Raw genomic sequence first — 21,534 nt, forward strand, 5'->3', positions numbered from 1 at the left:
TACATGCTGATCTGACAAAATGTTCCCCAAGTAAACGCAATCTGAGCTCCTTGAGAGAGGCTTTATAGAGAAATCAAATCAAACAAAAACAGGACCATGGGTAGTTCATGCATTCCACAGTAATACTTTAGTCTTTATGATATTTTAATGGATCAGAAGGGGATCCTGAGCTGGACAGTTAAACAAAGGCCAACAAAAGACTTTTGAGCACAGCTAGAGACATGGCAGGTACTTGAAGGCTCCTCTCCCATCTTCACGTTCTCTATTTCTTGTTTCTCTAGGGCACCTCCTATGTTTTCCTTACTGCTATCCAGCAAAGGTTATCTGGATTGCTGCTTGTGCTGGTTGTGGTTTGCCAGCTCCAGGATTAATGATTTTACCCATGAGATCTTTGAAAGCTGCCAAGGTTCCTCCAGGAGCAGGTCTAACCCTCCCAGAGTGTGCGAGAGTTACCCTGGTTCAGTTCCTCCCTATTTTCAATGACATTTATGGGTCTCTTTGCTCCTGTGAAATCTCAGGACCAGTCTGTGGGTCCTGCCTGCCTCTCCTGAGTTACCCTGATCCCTGCGATCCCTTGGAGGTAGAGCAGGATGCCCCTTATTGAGCATCCTGGGCTGCCCAGATCTGTCTCTCTGTCCCTCCCTGCATGTTGAGCACAGGGAGTGGGAAGCTGCAGCCGAGCTTTAAGGGTCTGCACAGCCCCATGTAGGTTATTGAAGGAGCTGTGTGGTAACACACAACGTTGGGGCTGGGACCTCGTCATGAACAAGAGGTGAGTGAAGGTGACAGTCCCTGTGCCACATCTCAGGGGGCCGTCACTGCCTCTTGTGGCCATGGGGTAGGGTAGAGAGGATGGTAAGAAAACCAAAGGGCAGAAACAACCCTACATTAACTAGGACATTGCACTGTTACCCTTATCCTGACAGTTTATCTAATCTGTACACATGGTGTAGCTCTCAGGCTGGACTGCTCTTGCCAGGGGGGCTTAGGGGTTGGCCTCCAGCCTTTGGGATAGGACTCAAAAGCTCTTGAAGACTCCAGGACCAATATTGTTGTACCCGAGAGTTTGTTATCACCTCCTCCCTTTCAGAGTTAATATCTCCCCATCACAGCTGTTCCAACACTAATGAATACTTTTGAGGACTCAGCTTTTCTGCTAAATGATAACTTTTCCTCTTTTATTAGTCCATTAGGAGAGTTACTACAGTTCAAGTGCTCTGTCCTGTTTGGATGAAAACTACTTAGATAAATAACAATGCATTCCTCCTTCTAAAACGATGGCCTTTCTGGGTGCTGTTACTTGACATGCCCTACTGCGTCCCAGCTGCTGAATTAAGGGTTGAAATGTTAGGAGGACGTGGTACCAGACAGCATTTGGAGGGGAGCTGGGGGGAAAATCTGAGACTCGTGGAGTGGTAAAGAAGTAAATGAAAACCTCCAAGGGGACAAGACACGGAGAAGAGACAAAAAATGGTTTTGTAGTGAAGGCTTTAAGCTGGTCAATTTAAGAGGACTTTTTAAACCCGATTTCTAGAGGAGGAAGACCCAGGTAGCAAACAGAGATGGTGTCCAGCAGGTGGGAACACTCCACAGTAACATATTGCCTTAAAAAAATAAAGCAATTAACCCTCCTCCAGCAAGGTGCACCTGGACAGCCTGATGTATGCAGCTGCTCCAGTGCATTCACTCTGATTTTCCTGCAGGTGAGATGTGCTGGTCTCCAGGGTCATGTAGGGTTGCACCTTTGCTGAAGGGGAAATCTGCGGCTGCTGCACTGTTGAGTAATTCATAGAATTCTTCTGACATAAGCTGCTCTCTATTCCTGTGGCTACAGGAGAGCTATTTTGTGTTTTTAAGGTATCAGTGTGGGTGGTGTGGTCACATCCTCTTTTAAGTCATGCAGGAAGGCAGCAATTATTCTCATGGGTTTCAGCTTACAGCATGACAGCGCTTTATGCAAGCAGGGTTTTGCTAGTGTCACACCCAGGCATCCAGCCTGCTCTTCAAATTTTCTTCCTCCTCAGAGCTTTCTTGTGCTGGTTCTTGCCTGTTTGCTCCCCAGTACTGGCTTTCGACCCAAGCTGCATGAAGCAGAGACAGGGTGATGGGCAGCTGTGCTGGGATGTGCTGGAGCCTGCAGCCTTTGTGCCCAAATTCACCTAGGGAAGGATGTTCAGCTGCTTACTGCAGCAGCTCCTTGCCTTCAGGAAGCTCTGTGCATTGCCAGCCTCCTCGGTCTGTTCCCAGTGGATTGCCATTCCCAGCTTTACTCCAATTAAAGTTCATACCAGCTAAACTAAATACAAGGTTTTTAAATGGAGGTTGACAAATTGCTGCCAGATCCTTTGTAATTGCACTTACTCCTCCTGTTTTATGGATTACACTGTTACTCTGCCAATTACCAAAGCATCAGGCACTTTGCTCTGGTGTCTCTCTTCAGACCTGGGGGTCAATGCATCCTACAGCCTTTAGTCCAGTGCTGGCACCTCTCAGGGGACCCTGGTGAGAAGATCCAGCTCAAAGAGGAGGAACCGCAGACTTTCTGGTTTCTTAACTCTCTCTCTCTCCAGGTCTGCAGCCCTCAAAGCTTCTTGGCTGATTCTAGCAGGAGCTTTCTGCTTAATTTCACAATGTCAGCACTGCTTGCTTTGTTGCACGCTCCTATTCCTCTTTGCTTTCCCTTCAAGAAAGGCCAAGGCTGGCTGGTGCCCTAACGGGGTCCCAGACAGCCCCTCAGTGCCGGGCTGGTGCTTGCTGCAGTGGTGGGTGATGCTGAGGGATGAAGGAAGCTTTCCCCCATCCCCTGCCAGAGGGACAGGAGCTTTGTTGCTGTTTTGTCTTCCCTGCAGGATGGAGGATGGTTTCCCAAGTGCCATCGGGGACCTTCTGTGCTGCAGATGTAGAGGAGGAGCAATGACTTGGCCCTCCCTTTGGTATGCTGTGGTGTGCATCCCTGGGTCTTTTGTGCTGCAAATTGCAAGCCTGCTGCCAGGTGATGGAAGTGCCTGCTGGGATGGAGGGACAGGGAGCAAGGAGCAGTGTGTGTCCCTGCCTGCTGCAGTGGCTGCTGCAGGCTGGTGTCCTGCATGGCACTGGTAACAAGTAAAATCACTGGGCTGGGACTGCCACAGCAACTCTGCCGAGGAACCAGCTGTCTTAGCTCTTTTATAAAGCTGATTTTATTTGCTTCATCCTGCCTATCTGCTCTGCCTCTAAAGAGGGGCAGAACAACATCAGCAGAGGCTGCATTGTAAAATCCAGCCACACTGACCACAGACAATTTTGATTATTCATCTTGCAGGAGTGCTATTTATCAGTATTAACCTCGCACTGTCATCAGAAGATGTTCCTGCAGCCTTTTGAAAGTACCTGGCCATGTGTAATGTGCCGCATACAAATAAATGCCATTGTAAATGTCGAGTCATACAGGAAGGTAAATAAATTGGCTTCCTGGGCTCATTAGAGCTGAAAGCTAAGGGTTTTGTAGCAGGATGAAGAGAATTGCACAACGTGGTTCCATATGGCTTATGAAATGTGTATGAAAACCATTTTCTCCTACCCATCCTAATTATGATATATAAATAGATTTACTATTTTCCTTTGAGTACTTACTTAGTTGAATTTATTTTTTTTTTTAAAGGCCAATGTAATCACTTGTATGATGCATTTCTCTAGGCCCTTAATAGTTCTCTAAATCAAAATGTAATTATTTATAGCAATAACATGACCTTTCACTAATTGGGAAAGAAAATGTTGCACAATGGGTGACAGCTGTCATGAGTGCTCAGCACTGTTAGAAGTTATTTTGTCATTTGTCTTTAAGTCGTAGCTGGGATAGGTGTTTAAGTAATGTGTAATAAACTTTGAGATTGTTATGTGTGTTTATGAGCTTTGGTGAGAATCTGAGTGTGCTCATGGAAGGAGAGCCATGCGTGTGGCTCGCAGCTCAGCAGAAGGGCCGGCAGCAGACTGAAACCCAAGTGCTGTTTTAAATGATATATAAATAACAAGTGTTAAGAGAGCAGACATGGGCCAGCAGTGCCAGCCGGGGCCAAACTCTGTCTTTCCTAAAGTCTCATGCCAACAGGAGGAGAAACAGAGCTGGAGGAGGCAGTAAGGACAAGACACATCTCAAATACAAATCTTTTTATTATTCAACATTGAGACCTCAGGGCTGATGTTTTGGACCTCGTTGTACCAGATACCACAGAGGCAGCACATATGGCAGCCCTGGCTCTAGATAGTAAGGAGAGACAGGCTACAGGACCAACAGGCACCACAAACACAGGGTGCCCCTGCCCTCCCGACCTGGCAGCAGCAGGCTGGGAGCAGTGGAAGAACTGGAGAATGTGGGCCTACATGAGGCAACACAGTAAACAACAGCCAGAGACAGAATAAGTGAGTCACTCTCCTAGCGTATTTGAATACTGTTTAAATATAAACATTGCAAATGAATATCTCTAACTGAGAAAAGAAAAATAAAATTGGTTGCAAAAATACACCAATGGTATACTGTATATGCATATAAATACATCGCATGGTCTGCACAGTCATTGCGTGTCTTCCTTCCAGACCGACTTTCTACAGGCTGATACAGAAGTTGAAATAAAGAAAAACAGAAGGGAAAGGTCTTCAGTGAAACACATGTTGTTTTGGCAAATGATTCATTTCCCCCCCCAAAAAATGGGCTGTAAAAACAGCGCATAGTTTCACAATAGACACATTTGTGTTTGCACATCTAAGCTACCCTACAGCAAGAGGGGAAAGAGCAAGCGAACACAGGGTGATGCATGTGGGGACCCCGAGACATTTTGATGGCATTCAAGTCCAGATCCACCACCCACTCAGAGCTCACAATGTTAACAGGGTCTGGAAAAGTCCTTTCCTCCATAGGGAGGGCTTAAGCAATATCTAAAGTGCTTTACTAGAAGGTGGGACTTGGCCTACAAGCTCTACTGCAATGCAGTTTGATCCCAAGCCTCTGTTAGGGGGGTGCCACCCCAGCAGAGATGCACTGGATGGGGCCACTGAAAGGGACCAGTGGTTCCAGGTGCTCCCACCTCATGGAGGTGAACGAAGCCCGGGCCAGACTGCTGCTGTGGGGGCAGCTGGGGCTCCTGGGACTGGTTTGGAAACCCCGATGCCCCTGGGCAACACGGCTCCATGGGGCCAGCCCAAACCTCTGGGGTTGCTGCAGCATGGTGGGACGTCAGGAATCACAGACTGGGGGGAAACGTACTCTCATGGGGCTTTTCCAACATCTCTGCATTTTAGCTTCAATTTTCATTTCCTTCCCTTTCTTTAGCAGACAACAAGCTAGATAGGAGGTGCCTGCTCGGTGCGGGAAGTCAGCGACGCGGCCTTCACGGCGCCTGGTGAGGTAGGCAGAGGTCGGAGCACCAGGGCAATGTCCGGACAGAGAATGTGGTGACACCAAGGAGACCTCGGAGAAGGTCCATGTCTAGTGTGAGGAGCATCCCTGGTCTTTTTTTTGGGCACCTTGCCTTCCATGGCCATGCACAGTGGATGCTGCTTCCCACGGAGACGCTGAGCACCAGACCACTCAGTGCACGCGGTGCTGAGGGGTGCCCCAGCCTAGGACAGGTTTATGCTGGAGAAGAGCAGGTTGCTGGGTGGTGTGGACACCGTGCTGTCTTCCAGGTAGCTCAGGATGCTTTTGAGCTCTCCACGCGACAAATTGGCTTTGATATACAGGAAAGCTTCCAGGTGCCTTCTCCTGTGGGAGAGAAACAGGCAGGTGTCAGCTCTGCACCAGGATGTGGCCCCAGCCCACGGCCAGGCACCCGTGGATGATGACAGCTTGGATCCTACATGGGACCCAGCACCACCAGGGAGGTTTGGGAAATCTCCAAAGCAAAGGAGAATATAACACCAGAATTTGGAATATATAAATACTCCCCTTTTTTTAATAGATTCCTATTTTGTCTGATGGCATTGGGATGGCCACAACCTGGCAACAACCTCCCACTAACTCTGCCCTGGGCAAGTTAGGGTTTTTGTAAAAAACGTTCCGTTTAGGCAAGGAATATCTAGGGAAAATGCAGTTCAGGCTAGGTGAAAGGAGAGGTACCCAGCTAACTGGGCACCATTTACCTGGATTATTTGTCTGATAGGGGTCAGCGCTACCCAGGGCATATCAGCCTCACCCACACGCACATCTGCAAACCTGTTTCAGCTTCTCTTACCGGATATCTGGGTATGCCGTGGCGAGCGTCGCAACTTCAATTTTAATAGCACCTATATCCTGAAGCCGGATGATTTCAGCCAGTTTCGGGAGTGCCGAATTCAGCCAGGTGGCTTGAGAGCCCTGCAGAGAGGGAAGCGGTCAGCAGTGCGTGGCGGACGGCAGACCCCAGCCCAGACCCCCCCACACCGTGCCCCCCGGTGAGCTGTGAGCAGCCCTGCCTCTACCTCCCCCAGGAACTGCCCAAATCCCTGCAAATTCAGAGATGTGGAAGGAGGGAGGTGACCCCGGAGGATGCAGAAGGGTGCTTCGGCCGTGCAGAAATTTGGCTGTGAAAGCCTGAGCATCTCTCGGTGGGAGCCCTCGTGCACCAGACCCCCTGGCTGCCCCTGCCAGCCCCTCCCTGACCCCATGGCAGGGGAGTGAGGGAGATCAGACTCCACGCAAGCTGTACTGCAGCCAGGGAAGCGCAGTGTTTAGCTCAATCTTTAGACCCTATTGATATAAATCTTCAAAAGGAAATGACTGCTTGGTGAGATCAGTGTTCTCCATCTGGGGAGGGCAGGCTGGCACTTGGAAAGCTCTCCCTGCCTCAGGTCTTTCCAGAACTTTAAGCTGCCCTGGAAAGGCTAACAAGGGGCTGCAGGAAGGGCACGCTCCTGTTTCTCAGTGTGCCCATGCTTTGTGCTGGCACAGATGCAGCGAGTGCTCACGTACATTTTTGGTGCAGAAGGCTTCCAGCTCAGCAGCATTCTTGGAGATGCTTTGGGACAGGTTTTGCTGTTGTGCTGCACTTTTCAGGCCGACCTTCCTCTTCAGCAGCCTCACGATGTAATCTCTCACCAGGCGGACATGGATCTTCTCAATGGTGGCCTGTTGGGAAGAAGAGGAGGCATCACCCATCTGTCTTGTGCTTGGGGACACAACAAACTGCGTGTGTGAATGGGGGACATAAACAGCTCGGGCGCTATCAGCTGTGCCCCACCACGTGCCTGCTGCTGCTCGCACCCGAGAAACCACGCTGGCTGCCAACCCCCCCCGCAGCCTGCGACGCCACATCCTAGATGCTGAGAATCCATCCGTACTTAAACTAATTAGGTGTGGGAATTTCCAAGTGTTCCTTCCTTCTGGGAAGAGTTCAATGCTTAGAAAAGATCTCTGCATCTTGGAAAAGAGAAGGCACTGCTACGGAGCAACAGGAATTCACGCTGCTCCTCCTGTTCCTCTCTCTAATAAACAAAACATCATTTTTTTTTTTTTCCAAATACTAAAAAGACAAAGGCAGGAAATCAACGTGTTTTTTTTTTTTTTTTTTTTTTTAATGGTGATGTATCATATGTACTCCAGCAGCACTGAGCACGTGGTTGTGGCTCTCACTCCTTTGGGATCCGTCCCAGCTGCACACACCTCCTCCAGTCCTAGGGGCGATCAAGAGACCCAGGAGACAACACCACGCATCGCAGCATGACCAAAACTGTATTTTTGGGGGTCCATGACCAAAGCCGTATTTTGGGGGGTCCCTAGAGCTGGCACTTCCTCCATCAGCCCTGTGCTGCTGATGCTGCGGCAGTTTGCCAGATGATGGCAGGTCAGGGCAGCTTGAATCGCAGGCAAAGCCCAGCCTGGGCACCCCAGAACCCCTCCACTTGTTCCCTTTGACTTACGTTGTAAAAAGGGTTCTTCAGGGTCTGCAACTCTGAAATGTGTTTGCTGGTGGTTTTAATGATCTCATCCATAATTTTATTGCTGCAGTCCCACTTGTTTTCTGTAAACTTCTTATAAATTGGCTGGAAAAAAAAAAAAAAAAAGGAAAACCTGCTTAGTTTCTATGCACACATATATTTGGTGTTCCTATATGTACATCCTATATAGCGACAGTGAGGTGTGTGGTCCTGTTCAGGGAAGGGTGAAGATGACCGATGGGGAGAGGGGAGGAGGGGCTGTGTTGGGTCTGTGCCCCCTTCTTGGTTTCTCGTGGTGAAGGAGACAGAGGGCTTGAGGGGCTTGCATCAAAGATGCTTTTTTTTTTTTTTATTTCCACATTTTCAGTGTGTTGTCCATCACATCTTGTCTGATGAGAGAATGATGGCATCATCAGGGAAGGAAAGATGAATTGTTATGAGATGTTTTCAATCACATGTTGGCCACAGTAAATCAATATGAAAATAAAGGCTTTAACAGATAGCTTTCAAAAAGCAGGAGAGATTGTGGCTGACATTCCTGGCTTTTGTGCCTTCACCTCCACCACACTTGCTTAATTTACGAAACAGAACAGAACAGAAAAAAAGAACAGAATGGAAGGGAAAAGAACGGAGAGGAAAAAGAGAGAAGAGAAGAGAAGAGAAGAGAAGAGAAGAGAAGAGAAGAGAAGAGAAGAGAAGAGAAGAGAAGAGAAGAGAAGAGAAGAGAAGAGAAGAGAAGAGAAGAGAAGAGAAGAGAAGAGAAGAGAAGAGAAGAGAAGAGAAGAGAAGAGAAGAGAAGAGAAGAGAAGAGAAGAGAAGAGAAGAGAAGAGAAGAGAAGAGAAGAGAAGAGAAGAGAAGAGAAGAGAAGAGAAGAGAAACCAAAAGTGCTTTTCAGGACACCTTTATGGAGAAGCCAAAAGCTGTGCAATTGCAGTTTTGGGCTTGCTTCCTACCGCCTGCAGTGTAAACACGTGCAGGTTCAGACTCTCTCCTCCACAGCACTTATCTTGGATGCGGTCAGCACTTTCATTTCCCTGTGCCCAGGCATGCCTGCATGCTTAGCCTTGAGGACCCACTCAAGGAGAGGTCATGATGGGTTTTCTGGCAGCAGCCCAAGTCAGGAGTGATGCTGAGGTGTGACCTGGCCCAGAGCCCTTCTGAACTGTGTCTGGCACAGATTTGGGTGGCACAGGGACATGTCGCCACTTTCCCGCCCATTAAAACCAACCCTCTGGTGCCGTACCTTCAGCTGGACAAACAGCTGCTGAAGCAGGACGTCACAGCCACTGGTCTCGATGTCCCCAAGGGTGCTAAGGATCCTGTCCTTGTTGTCATCATTTTCTGCCATGTTTTTCTCTACGTAGTCTCTGAAAGGAAACATCGTCAAGGTCAGAACAACTTGTCCTCAGAAGAGAGAGGGGGAGATGTTTGGAGGTCCCCAGGCCTTCCCCTGATGGCAGACAGACCTTCTTCTTTGGGGACGACCTAAAATGTCCCATTATAGACCCCTATTACAGACCCTATTACCCGCTGCTGGCGGAGGAAGGGATCCTTACCTGAAATTCCCGCAGTTGTTAATGTTTGCAATCAGAATCGGCCTGTAGTGTACTTGCTTCTTGCCCTTCTCCTTAAAGTCTTCAAAAGCGTCCTTGTAGCTAGAGGGGAAATGGGAAAAGAGGCGGGTGAGTGGCTGCAGCAGGCTGCCCTGGAAGCTCGTGCTGCCCACCAGAGCCTTACCGCACCTTCTCAGGAGGGCAGCCAGCTCCCGCGACAGGCGATGCGACAGCTCCTCGCCCAGCGCCGTGCTCACCTCCTTGGCTCGCTTCTGGCCATTGTAGATGCTCTAGTAAGAAAAAAGCAAAAAAATACTGGTTTCAGACACTGCTTGATCCAAAAATCCAGGTTCACTGAGTAAAAAGCCAGCAACTCCTCCTTGTGTTCTTTTGATTTTTGTTCGGTCAAAAGAATAAAGCGGCCACCTCTCCGCTTTCAAATGAAGTGGAGAAGAAAGGAGCATTACAGACACAGCAAGCCTATAAAGTTGCTGAGGAAGTGGGAAAAGGCTTTTTTTCTTGCCTTTTTTTTTTTTTTTTTTTCCTTTTTTTGCTGAATGTGAGCAGGATTGTCGCCAGCACCTGCTGGACCACGACCACACCAGAGCATGGCTTTGGGCTCCTTTGTGCCACCCACTTCTGCCACAGCCCTAAACATGGGATTTGGCCTTTTGGCTTCCTGAATCGACTAAGGTTGGTCTCAAATCTTAAATACACTCAGGATGCTATTGTTTATTTTTAAACATATATCTGTATTACCTGGATAACGAATATTGCTAGTAGCTCACTCTGAAAATGTCCATTTAGTTTCTCTGGCTCTTTGTCTTCTTTCCATCTTTCGATTTCCTTTTCTAAACATTTGTTCAGTGAATTTTTGATGGTTGCCTGTGGGAAACAAAGAACAACGGCATTCACCACAAAGCGTCTGCAGCATCTGCTGGTGCAGCTCTCCTCACCCACCTAGCCTTTGTCTGGCTCGGCAGACTTTGTCCTCTTCCTTAGCTGAGAAATAAAGGCTCTTTGTTACAAGACACCTCACGCACCACTTCACGGCAGCAAGGACAACTCCCTCACAGCATCCACCCACTCAGTACGGAGTGGAATATTCCAGGGAAGGAACTGGAGGCACCAAGATCAGGGCCCACCACCTCGATACGCCAGCAGTGACGTCTGGGGCGGCGGGATGGTTGTGGGGCATAGGGAGGTCAGAGGCAGCTACACGTGCTGGATCCCAAATTCCCCGAGCCATGTGCTGTTGGTGTGTAACACTCAGTACTACCCACTAGGGCTGTTTTGCAATCCTTTTTCATAAGCATTTCTGACGTCTTATGAGCTGTGGCGTGAATCAGGATGTTCCCAGCTTTTCCCTGCCCCGACCTCCCTGTGCAGCAAGGCGTTTGAGGTGGTCAGTGCAGGGGCTGGCGTACGTCTCTGCTCTCTGCCCTCTTCGTGCACCTCACAGCCCAGCTGCAAGCCATCACGCACTGCAGCTAAACCTGGAACTTATCTACTCATTTTCCAGGAACTCCAGCCCAAAGTGCCAAAAGCACCGAGCTACGGGAGGGCTGTGAAAGTTGCTTCTTGGGTCTGCTAAGGCAAGAGTCATCCAAAAATCAGAGCGACTGTAATTTCCCGCAGACCACGTGATTCTCTATCAAAGAGGCAGACTTTTCAAGACCAGACCTGTGTGCTTTGTGCTCACCCAAGGTCTGGCACTGCTACAGGGACCAGACTAAGGCTAAAAGCATCACCTGCGAGTGGGAGTGCAGGCTCCTCCTTCTGGGGATTTAACACACAACTGGAAAGTTACCCGTAAAGATCTGTAGTTGGACTTTTTCCCACCTTCCTTACACCAGTTTTGCAAGAGCAGAGTGGCAATTTTGTGCCAACTCCCAGGGCAGAGGGCTGGGCTAACCAGAAGGCAGCAGGAAGTTTGCTCTGCATGTCCCAACCAGCAGCAGGCCCACCTGTCCTACAGGGAGCAACAAAAGTTTTCTTGCTTTTGTGTCTCTCTTGAAGGATGTGTGGCTTACATGGATGGCTGGGAAGGGAGCATTCAGGACAAGTCAGAGCTCCTCCAAGGAGTCATGGAGTGGTACAAGGCTGAGGAGGGACTGAGCAGATTCTCACCTCTTCACTCTCGAGGTATTTTCTTTCAAGCTCTTTGCTCAGGCTTGATGGCAAAAGGCTTCCAAGCTTAACTTTCTCCAGCTCCTCTGCTAAAACAGGATCTTTCCTCATATCTCTGGAACGAAGAAGCCAAACAATCACATTTTGCAAGGTCAGTGTAATTCAAGACAGCTGTTGATGCAAATCACTAACACTCCTTGAGGCCATCAGTGGGAAACCAGATGTAGATGTGCACAACCCTTAGTGCAGGCCGCTGCACTACTGGGTTTGGGGTCCCAGAGCAGCAGGAGGACTAGCTCTGGGATATGGCCTATTGCCATCGATACAGCAAGGCGATCTGATGAAGAGCTGGTGCTTTGTGGCTGGTCTGTGGGAGCGGAGCAGGATGTTCAATGCCTCCTGTTATCTCCCTGATGAGCAGCTCCAGAGGGATGTGGTGGCACAGAGCCACCCAGCAGGGATCTGCCAGCCTGGGGACCTGCTGCAAAGCTCAACGGTGAGCATCGCCTGGTTCCCATGCTAGCATTAGGCCCAACTCCATGTGACTATTTTGCACGGGCTGCTTATGATATGAAGCTGGAACCTCAGCCCTGTTTTTATGCAGCCAGGCCGCGGTAGTTCAGGCTGCATGTCCTGACCTAGAGCACAGCAGCAGCTGGGGAAAGCTTCCAGGATCAGCAGTGACTCATTATGTTCTGTCAAGGGGAGAACCAAGATGAGAAACAAGCAGTGGTGAAGGTGGAATAGTTTTAGCCTAGTCGAAGAAACACTGTTTGAAAATTCACTGTTTTTCACCTAAGAAATGAGAACCCTCAATTCCCCACCCAGTACAATAAGCCACAAGAAGGAATATGTTCAGTTTTATAACATACAGGGCTTGTGAGGCTGAAGAGTGACCCTTGGCTCATGATGAGCTCCCACAGGGGTTCACCCTTTCATCTCCTAACCCAGAGGAGATCACAGACTGTGGGCAATGCCTAGAAAACACCCTCCATGCTCAGGATAATTACATCCCAGGCTGTTCCATTTACTGGCTGCCCTTTGCTCCAAAGGCCAGAAGGCTGGAGTTCCCAAATTTTCCAAGAATGAGTTCAAGTCTGCAACTGGAGTCGAGATCAGGGCAAGGGGCCTGCCCAGTTTGTGCCAGAAGTGAAATCCTAAATATCTGTGTAGACGTGTTGCCTAGAGGCCTGTGGTGTGTAATGAGACTGGTTACAGACCAGCAGCCTTGTGGAATTGCCTTCTGGCCAGCTGGTGTAAATCAGCACAACGCCAGTGACACCAAAACCTCGCTGTGGATCAGACTGCAGCCACAGTGACACTGATACATAAATCCAGCAAATCCCTGGTTTGGCAGCCAGGGAGCCTGATGGTCTCCAGTACTAAACATGTGTAAAAGCAAAAGCATCACTTACTTTGGGTAAATGTTGTGCACCCATGAGAGGAGAAGGTAGACGTCCTTGTCTTCCAGCTGGGACTCAGCAGCTTTCTTTGCCTCGGAGGCAAAGTGATGGTGATAGAGTTCTGCATATGTACCGAACACGTTAAACTCAGGGGGATAAAGCTGTCTAATGCATTTTGCAACTACTGTCAAATCTTCTTTCATCGTCTTCCCCATGCGCAGGAGGTTTTGGCCAACTGAAGAGAGGTTCTCAGTTCTGGGAGTATGACTTGTGTCTTTCATTCGAGTCTCTACTGACTCCTTCACTGTAGCCATCCAAAGCTCTTTCCATTTTCTGGGTCTAAATTGCACATTTTGGTCAGGTGAATTCTCTGACAGGCAATTCTGATCTTCTTTCTCCTGTTCTTTCAGTACCTCTACTGCTTGCTGCAGCAGTTCTGGGTTTGTTCTTGCTAAAAGGACAGAGTCTTTCAAGATGCTGAAGACTTTGTTTTTCAGGATTTCGCTGATGGACTCGATGTCTTGTTGCCTGGTGTTTAGTCCCTCCTCGCTTTTGCTAGATACGCTCTTCTCCAGGGCAATCAGAAGTAGGGCAGCATCAGAAAGCTTGTGCTTTTCAAGGAGATCCATGATTTGTTTGACTAAGGAAAAAAGAACAGCCTTCCTTTACCCAATGGCAAAAAAATAAATTTCTGTTTTGTATAAAAAGATGGCTTTGGAATACTATTTTAAAAGTGTTTTGATTTCTATAATGCTAGCTCTTAGGTTCCTTTACCACAGAGAAAATCTTTCTATTTATTTAAAGATCAGATTATTCCTATTCTGCCACTGAATGTTATAATGCTAATTCCTGTGCTAGCCATGATTTTTTTCCAAATTTAGATTTTTTTTTTAATCTGTTTGTGTTTGTTATCCCTTTGCTTGGGTTGCCAAGCAAGGCTCTGAGAGTCTTTTGAGTTTTTTAATAGCCCTGAAGATATTTTGCGAGTTTCCCAAGAAAGAATATGAAAGGGGGAGGACAAGCTCTATGTATGTAAATATCTAATTGTTCCTTGGAGAGGAAGAGTCTCAAAGGAACTGGCACTAGAGATGCTACCTGCATTTTTTCCTGTTCTGCACAACACGGTTGGTCAGCACATGGACTGGATGTGTAGACCAAAGGACTGTTGTGGTCTGGGTCCAAAGCTAGGCAATCAGAGCAAATGACTGGCATAGGTGTGTCTAATCCTGAAAGAAAAGTCAAATTCCTTAGGGTATTCTAAGTGCAATCTTGACACAGAAATCTGTTTTGTTGGGTTATAAGTAGAGAAATAGCTGGTTAGCACTGATAAACTGCAGTGTAATGTTGAAGTTGTGAGAACAGATTAAAAAATTAGCCTTATCTTTAGTTATATTTCTGACATCCACCCAGTTCCTCCCCTTAATTAATATGACCTTAAGTAAGGAGCATGGCTTTAGAAAAAATGTAGATGGAAAGACGTAGCTAAATAAGAAGTGCTAGAGGAAATACCACGTGGGTTTACCAGAAATAGGCTGGCATGATCTGACCTGTGAAATTTTTTGGATGACATATTTAGTCAGCAAAATAAGCACTATTGAGATATCCTATCCGAGCTACAGCCACTTACTTGATGTGGTGCAATCTGGGAAATTATTAAACCGAGGAAGCTGTATCCCAAAATAAGTTCTGCTAGGTGTGCAAGGTTTGTATTAAAAACTTTGGGTGGAGGAAGCTTCCACTAATCATGAACCTCATTTCAATTCGAGCACAAAAGCTGGGAGTGCCCTGTTGGCATCTGCTGATTACACAAAGGTCAGAGACATTACTGAAACTGAGGGCTTGGTGCACGATACAGGAACAACGGGATAACTTCAGCAGTGAATGGGCTGAAGCTTAATAGCACAAGGTATAGGATACAAATCTAATAGAACAAAAGTTACTTAGCAACAAATAGGATTTTCTGCTGCAAGCTGCGTGTGCATCAGCTTGAAATGGAGGAGGAAGAGAGTTGCCTGAAGAATTTAAGTAAATTGCTGCTGTGAGATGATGGTGAAAATGTCAGACCCGATCCCAGGATGTATCTGGTGAGGATTTTCCATCAAGGACAGAAAAATGGGAATGTGTTGTACCAAGCCTTGGTCAGCTGGAGCATTTTCTGCAGTTCTGAATGATTTATTTCAAAAGACATTGGAAATTGGGCAGTGCAGAGTTTAGACCAAAGCTACGAAGGGCCTGTTTCCAGTAAGTTATGCTCATTTAGCTGAACAAATTGGAGGCTGAGAAGGGAAACCACCAGTTATGGAAAACAGATGACACATGAAGAAAGAGACGTGAATTAACCAGGAAAAGGTTTGCCTAGAAATGAAGTAATTTGCTCTAAAACAGCGAGACTTTGGAAGAGCCCCTCCAGTAAAGGAGGTAGGACTAAAACATTGACTCATTTTAAAGTGCAGCTGGCTCAGTTTAGGGAGCAGGTAATGTGACACATCACCTGAGCTAGCAGGTGAGGTTGGAAGTGCGAAGCTCTTTGCAGTCCTGGGTTTCTCTGAGCAGATATTTCCCGACTCTCTAACCACCCCGCAGGGCTGGAGCCTGGGCCTGGGGGACTTGCACACTCAGACACCACCCTGGGAAGACCCACAGCAGCTGCTTGCTGCTGTCCTGGGGAAAAGGAGATTTCACAGGGTGGTTGGTGATGGGGAAGGAGGGTGAGCACTTACTGCTGGGCGTCCTGGTCTTTATCATCTTCTTAAATGCAGTCGTAAACATTCCCTTGATTCCTTTCTTCCCCTTCTCCAGACTGTCCCCAGCAGAGGTGCAGCTCCCGGTGCTCGTGATGGAAGATGCCCGCGAAGTTCTGCCGGCTGCCTCTGGCCTTTCACTCATCTTCTCCTGGTTCCTGGACCAGATCTCGTCTCCAGAAGAACCAGGACAGGCAGGGACTTGCTCAGCTACTGATGTTGCAGGGTTTTCCAGCTGCCCATTTACCTTGATGCAACCTGCTGATCCATTGCGTATTCCAAAGGGACCACTTTGGGAAAAAGGTAACATTTTCATCATTTTCCTTCTAGCCTGCAAATTTCAGAAAGAACTGGTCAGATTATAACAGTTTGCATTAAAAAAAAAACTACCATGGCACAATACGTCAGGATGGACACCCATCAAAAGAAGAGTTTCTGGGCTGTGTGGGGGAGTAGGACATGGGTCCTGTGACTGTTCAAAGCAACTCAACCCCCTCAAACATTTATACAGGAACGGGATGAATTTCAGCCTTCCTCAGGGCCTGTTTGTGCTGGTCCCTGCTCATCTGGCTGCAGGTCTGGTTGTGGAAGCCCCCATGTAGGTACTTGCACACAGAGTTTGCAAGCACAGCATGAAAATGAGATGAAGCCTACCAGCCGCAGTACACAGCTGCTTTTGCTGAGGAATCAGTCTGCCTGTGCCAAACTTTTGCTGGTTTAATGCTTTTCCCACTTAAGTAAGTAAGAAAATTCTTCGATTTCCTGAGAAGCCTTTTCCTTGAGAAGCTCTCCAAGAGTTCAGAAGTGTCCGGGGTCATGAAAAAACACAGGATGTGAAAAAATGTGGGAAGAACAACAGCAAAGTGGAAGTAAAGCAATGCCTCCTGATATGAGCATAGCTAGGATTGTCATTGCAAGCCCCCAAATCCCAGCCAGATGTACGGCTTCAACACTCCGCTTGCTGCCCCCAGCCCTACAGTGACAGATGCAAACTCAGGGATGCACCCAGACCCTTCAAACCCTCTCACTGTGTGATCTCGTATTCAGAATGGTCTCAGGGTGACTACAGCATCCCAAAACAATGAAAAGGCAGCACAACTTGTTGGGTTTCTCCAGATGCCTGGGAGCAATTCCTGCCCCATCTGTTATGTGGAAGCATGGAGGTGTAGCACGAGCCATGGCTTGTGCAGAAAGAAATTGTGGTGGCGGTCAGCTTCTGGCACTAGGGACTGATGAGTTTGGACTTTTTCCACAGCTGTCACACGAAGCTAGTGCCAGTGAAATGAAAGACCAGAGCAGTCCTCTCCCAGCTGAGGGGGAAGAGGAAGGTGACACAGGGTCGGGGTGGCTGAGCCTGGTGTAAGCACGCTGTCCTGCCACAGTCCTGCTCCAGCACCAAGATCCTGGGTGCTCCTGAACTGCAAATAGCTTAGCGAGAGATACAGCTGTTGTTGTAACAGTCTCTGCTAAAAACTTATATTTCATTGCTTTATTTACCTTTAACGTTTAGTATGCTGCTCTAGATTTGTTTACATCACGGTTAAATCAAGGCAAGATTTATTATTATTAGCATTGATTATGAATAAATAAAGTGACTGAGAGTCTCCAGCCCACATTCCAACAATGCTCTTTCTCAGTGGCTTTCCGGGAAAACAGAGCAATTCTGCATGAAGAAACATCAGGCAAATTTTGGCTTACACTTACTGAGTAAGAGCAGAGGAACTGGAATGTAAACGTAGGGGAAAAAAATGGCTTCGGTTTTAAGACCACAATGGGGTGATCTTAAAATTCCCTTGTAAGTTTACGCTGTTACAAACCATCGTAGTTATTTCTGGGAACCCGGTTAGAAGACTGTAGCTTTTTGTTTCAAATGCAATTCCTCCTGCTGTCTCCCCGCAGCTTGGAGAGCTCTGAAGCACCAACTCAGAGGCAGCAAGCGTGTGATATAGAGAAGTTTGGGTCTGGCATCACTGAAAATCTTTCCTTCTCCATGCTTTAGCTGCTAGGCCGCATTCAGGGATCCTAATGCCTTTAAAGCGATCACACAGTGACGATGGGAACCCCTATGGGGAGGGGAGGAAGGGGTGCATCGGGTCACTGCTCAGCAGAGCCCTGTGCCCCAGGGACATGGCACTGGTCCCGTGGGGCGAGCAGGGGGAACCTGAGCATCAGGGCTGCTGAGGACGCAGCCAGCCAGGGCCCTTCCCTCTAGCAGAGATCCTGGGGGAGCGAGGGGGAAAGAACTGTCATGCTTCACTTGGGCTACCATGTCACCATGCTCCGTTAGAATAATAAAATAAAAAAGGCAGAAAAGAGCTCTTTTTATTTTATTTATTTATTTACCTACTTTTCCCTTAGAAAGAGATCTCACAGTCACAGGGATTCTTTTTAAATGTTCGGGACTTTTCTAATTTTTGTAAGGCTCTTTTCCTAGCCTGCGTTTCCCAATACCACACAGTGTTTAGATTCATCCTGCCAAATTCCTTCCTTCCTGTTTGTGCAAGCACAAAAATCAACTGAGCCCTATTATTCCAAACAAAGCACTTTTTGTTTTTCTAAACAAATGAAGCACCTCTCCCTTTCGTATAGCAGAAGGTGACATTCAGGGAGCAGTCACTTCTGCCTTTTGTTTTGATGAATAATGATCATAAAGATGGATTTCAGGATGGTTTTGCTGCTTCTTGGATACAAAGAGGAATACCATTTGTCTTAGAAAACCACATAAATGAGAGTACACATAAAAGAGTCTTTGGGGACAAGATCAAGCTTGTTAAGAGCTTGGTTTTTAATGGCCAGCAGAACTTTGTCCCATTAAGGCTCTGCAGGGGCTGGGCATGGGAACGTGGCAATGCTCGGAGCAAGGCTGGTGGCTTGGGGCGTGCTGTGGTGGCACATCACTGCTCCCAGTCCCACAGCCGAATTAGGAGAAAGATAAAACAGCTCCAGTGTGTTCAGCCAGGGGCTGCACATTGGCACTGAGAGAACTGCTGGCAGTATTCGCGTCTCAGGGTGTGCTTTGTCCACTTGAGCTAATAGATGCTGAAGCAGCTAAGCATCCGAGGAAGGCTGTAATTGCAATAGCACTAAGGTTTGTCCATCTCGAGTGCTTGTCCAGAGTTTGTTTGCTGCTGCTGCTATTTTACACATCCTTCTGTCTGTAGCTCCTTGCACCCCTCCAGCAGCATCCTTCCTGGGCCACCACAGCAGATCACACCGTGGGCTCAGCTGTAGCTCAGGTGGTCGAGGGCTGCTCTTACACTTCTACATTCTGCTCACAAACCAAAGCCTGGGAAAAACGCAGCCGTCTCCTAATCATTTTAGCAGCCAGTACTTTGGGAAGTGCTGAATCACTTCCAGGACACAACACCCATAATCGTGTCTTGGGAAATTTAATGGTTTAAGATCCTGTCTCTACGTAGATTCCAACTCATCACTACTGTTAATTTACTATTAATAGATTTTATTATCATCATCATCCTCATTATTGTTCTGTGGCAGTATGGTTTGAGGCAGGAGAGTCTCCAGCACTAATTATCTCTGCCACAGTGTGCTCAGCTTTACAATTCCTAACCAGAAGAGCAGCACAGCCTGCGCAGCATCCTGTGCTACCCCAGATCAAGGGTGGGCAGCAAGACGAGCAGGTGCCAAGGCAGCACTGGGAGCAGTGCTACAAAGCACAAGGACAAAACCTGGACTCTGGGCACAACGGGTTCCCATGTTCTCATTTCCCTCCTCAAACTAAACAGCCTCTGCAGAAGCCCTGCACTTTGGATGAGCTCACTGGCGAGGGGTGGCTGATGGCACGCCAGCAGAGATCTGCTAATTAACGCCATTCCAAAATTTTTGCTGATCTCTTTCTCAAGTGCTTTTTCTTGAGCTGCTGCCATATGAACAGGCATCTGTTTGGATTTTCATTCCTTTCCTGTCTGCTGACGTTCTCGGTCAGAGGGATTTATGTTTGGTTCCAGTGGAAAGCCCCACTCTCCCACAGCCTCTCCAAAGTTATTTAGCAGAGTTTGTTTTCTGTGTTTCCATCAGCCGTTCCTTCCCTCCCCTGCTCCCCCTGGATGTGGGATCCCTGCTGCCTACACAAGAAAGTCGCAGCAGACCAGACCTTCCCATCAAACCTGGTGTGAGGTGCCTTAAACTGCCTTTAAAATATCGCCTGTCCTGTGAGCAGCACAGGGAGAGCCACACAGAGCTACTCGGGCACTTCTAAAGCAGGATTTGGGTTGCAGAAAGTGTACTCTGCTCCTTTTACTTCTCACTTCAAATGCCAGCAGTATAATTTTAAACTGCTGCGGCTGAAAGACAAACCAGCTGCTGCTGTCCAGGATTTTGTTTTCATATTTGCTATTCCTGAAGCCAAATCCTGCACCCACACTTGGAGCGTGCCAGGTTCGCTGGTAGAGATAAACAGACCAAGAGGACACACAAAGTCTCCAGAGCCAGACCGACAGCTCCTGGAACTCCTCCTTTTACCATCATTTTCAGACTCTTTGGCTTTCCAGACCTCTTTTTACAGAAAGAGCCACTGAAGCATTAGCAAACTCAAACCCAGTTTCTCCAAAGGGCTCTGCCTGTTTCATCCCCTGCATCAGAAGTGGCAAACCCCAAAGTGCCTCGGCTGGGGCAGGCAGTTGGATACTTTGGAGCACGACTGTTCCTTCATGGTTTTGGCTCTGAACTTGGGTGTGATGGCAAGGGACCGTGCCTTCTAGGTCAGCCACACACTCCACTCACAGAAAGCCTTGTCCTCACTTCACAACAGCCTGAGGAAGTCCTATACTAAGCCCACCGAGGATCCTAGCCCTGAGGTTGAACCCAGCCTTCACCTCGGGGCTGGGGCAGTGATGTGGGATGGCTGCCCAAGGAAAAAAGGGAATTTCAGGCTGGTTCTTCAGTGCCATGGGGAAAGGTGGGTCCTAAGGGCACTTCCACTTCCCTGACTTGCACTTCTAGTCCCAAAGCTGCAAGCACGGCCATGCAAAAGTGTGCCAACTTGGCACATCACCCCAGCAGGGAGCAGGGCACGAGGGCTGTCTGGGACCAAACACAGTCCAGGCACCGATAAGGATTTTTTTTTCCAGTGCAGTTGGGATGAATTAATCATAATCCAATTGTTTTCCTGTGATATGGGAGGAAACTATATCCTTCTAAAAAGAAAGGAACGCAGGAGGGGTGGGAAGTGCCTCGCTGAATCTGGAGCCTGGTGCCTGATCGAGGTTGAGGATGCTTTGGTGCCCAAGATCCATGTCTGGATTTTGGGGAGAGGGGGTTAAAAGGAATCACTGCTGGCTGCCTGCGTTCATGCCCTGAAGTCCGGAGGATGAGCAAGAGGAATCGGACCCAGCTGTCAGAATGGGATCACCAGACACGCAGCCCTGGGATGCATCTGGAGCTGGGACAGCGCTGTGACTTTATCCCCGTTCTGGCCATCACGAAGCGGGACCAAAACCCGTCACCTCTTCGAGGAACCCCCCCTTTAGCACCTTCCTTTTAACTCTCACCCTACCCCAGGCGCAAAGCAGAGCCCGTGCGCTCGCCAGCCCCGCACGGAGCGAGGCAGGAGGGAGGAGCGGGAGAAGCCCCGCGGGGAAAGGAGGCACGGAGAGCCCCCAGGACTTACTCTGCTGCGGCTCCCGGGCACCACGGCGAGGACGACGAGGGCGGCGGTGGCGCTGGCTGCGGAGCCCCGGGGCAGCCCGGCTATAAGGGGAGGGCGCGGAGGCGGAGACCCGGCCTCGCAGGGAGCCCCGGGCCGGGGAAACTCCGCCCGCAGCCTTCGCTCCCCAAACGGGCTCGGATCAAAGGGAAAT

General features: G+C 48.5%; 1 protein-coding gene and 1 long non-coding RNA gene across 2 annotated transcripts; one reads left to right on the forward strand and one right to left on the reverse strand.

The window, feature by feature from the left end:
- The first annotated feature begins 1,559 nt into the window (after positions 1-1,559).
- On the forward strand, positions 1,560-4,484 carry LOC137856857 (uncharacterized). Its single transcript, XR_011096827.1, has 2 exons — positions 1,560-1,703; positions 2,850-4,484. It is a non-coding gene; the product is annotated as an uncharacterized lncRNA (long non-coding RNA).
- On the reverse strand, positions 4,132-21,488 carry LOC137856855 (tumor necrosis factor alpha-induced protein 2-like). The gene is made up of 12 exons (XM_068682677.1): positions 21,345-21,488; positions 15,695-16,046; positions 12,987-13,614; positions 11,572-11,686; positions 10,201-10,326; positions 9,631-9,731; positions 9,445-9,543; positions 9,132-9,255; positions 7,870-7,992; positions 6,923-7,078; positions 6,207-6,328; positions 4,132-5,737 (listed from the first exon to the last, which is right to left on the reverse strand). Exons 2-12 carry the CDS (start codon positions 16,032-16,034, stop codon positions 5,596-5,598), a joined length of 2,076 nt encoding a protein of 691 aa, XP_068538778.1. The 5' UTR covers positions 16,035-16,046; positions 21,345-21,488; the 3' UTR covers positions 4,132-5,595.
- Between the last annotated feature and the right edge of the window lie 46 nt (positions 21,489-21,534).

Source organism: Anas acuta, chromosome 5 (assembly GCF_963932015.1).
Source record: "Anas acuta chromosome 5, bAnaAcu1.1, whole genome shotgun sequence".
Taxonomy (NCBI): Eukaryota; Metazoa; Chordata; class Aves; order Anseriformes; family Anatidae; genus Anas; species Anas acuta.

Excerpts from the sequence above, each read along its gene's own strand:
- LOC137856855 (XM_068682677.1), bottom strand. The coding sequence starts at position 16,034 with ATGATGAAAATGTTACCTTTTTCCCAAAGTGGTCCCTTTGGAATACGC. Across the intron at positions 10,327-11,571 it reads AATACCTCGAGAGTGAAGAG|GCAACCATCAAAAATTCACT; the intron begins GTGAGAATCTGC and ends TGTTTCCCACAG. Across the intron at positions 9,544-9,630 it reads CTGGCTGCCCTCCTGAGAAG|CTACAAGGACGCTTTTGAAG; the intron begins GTGCGGTAAGGC and ends TTTCCCCTCTAG.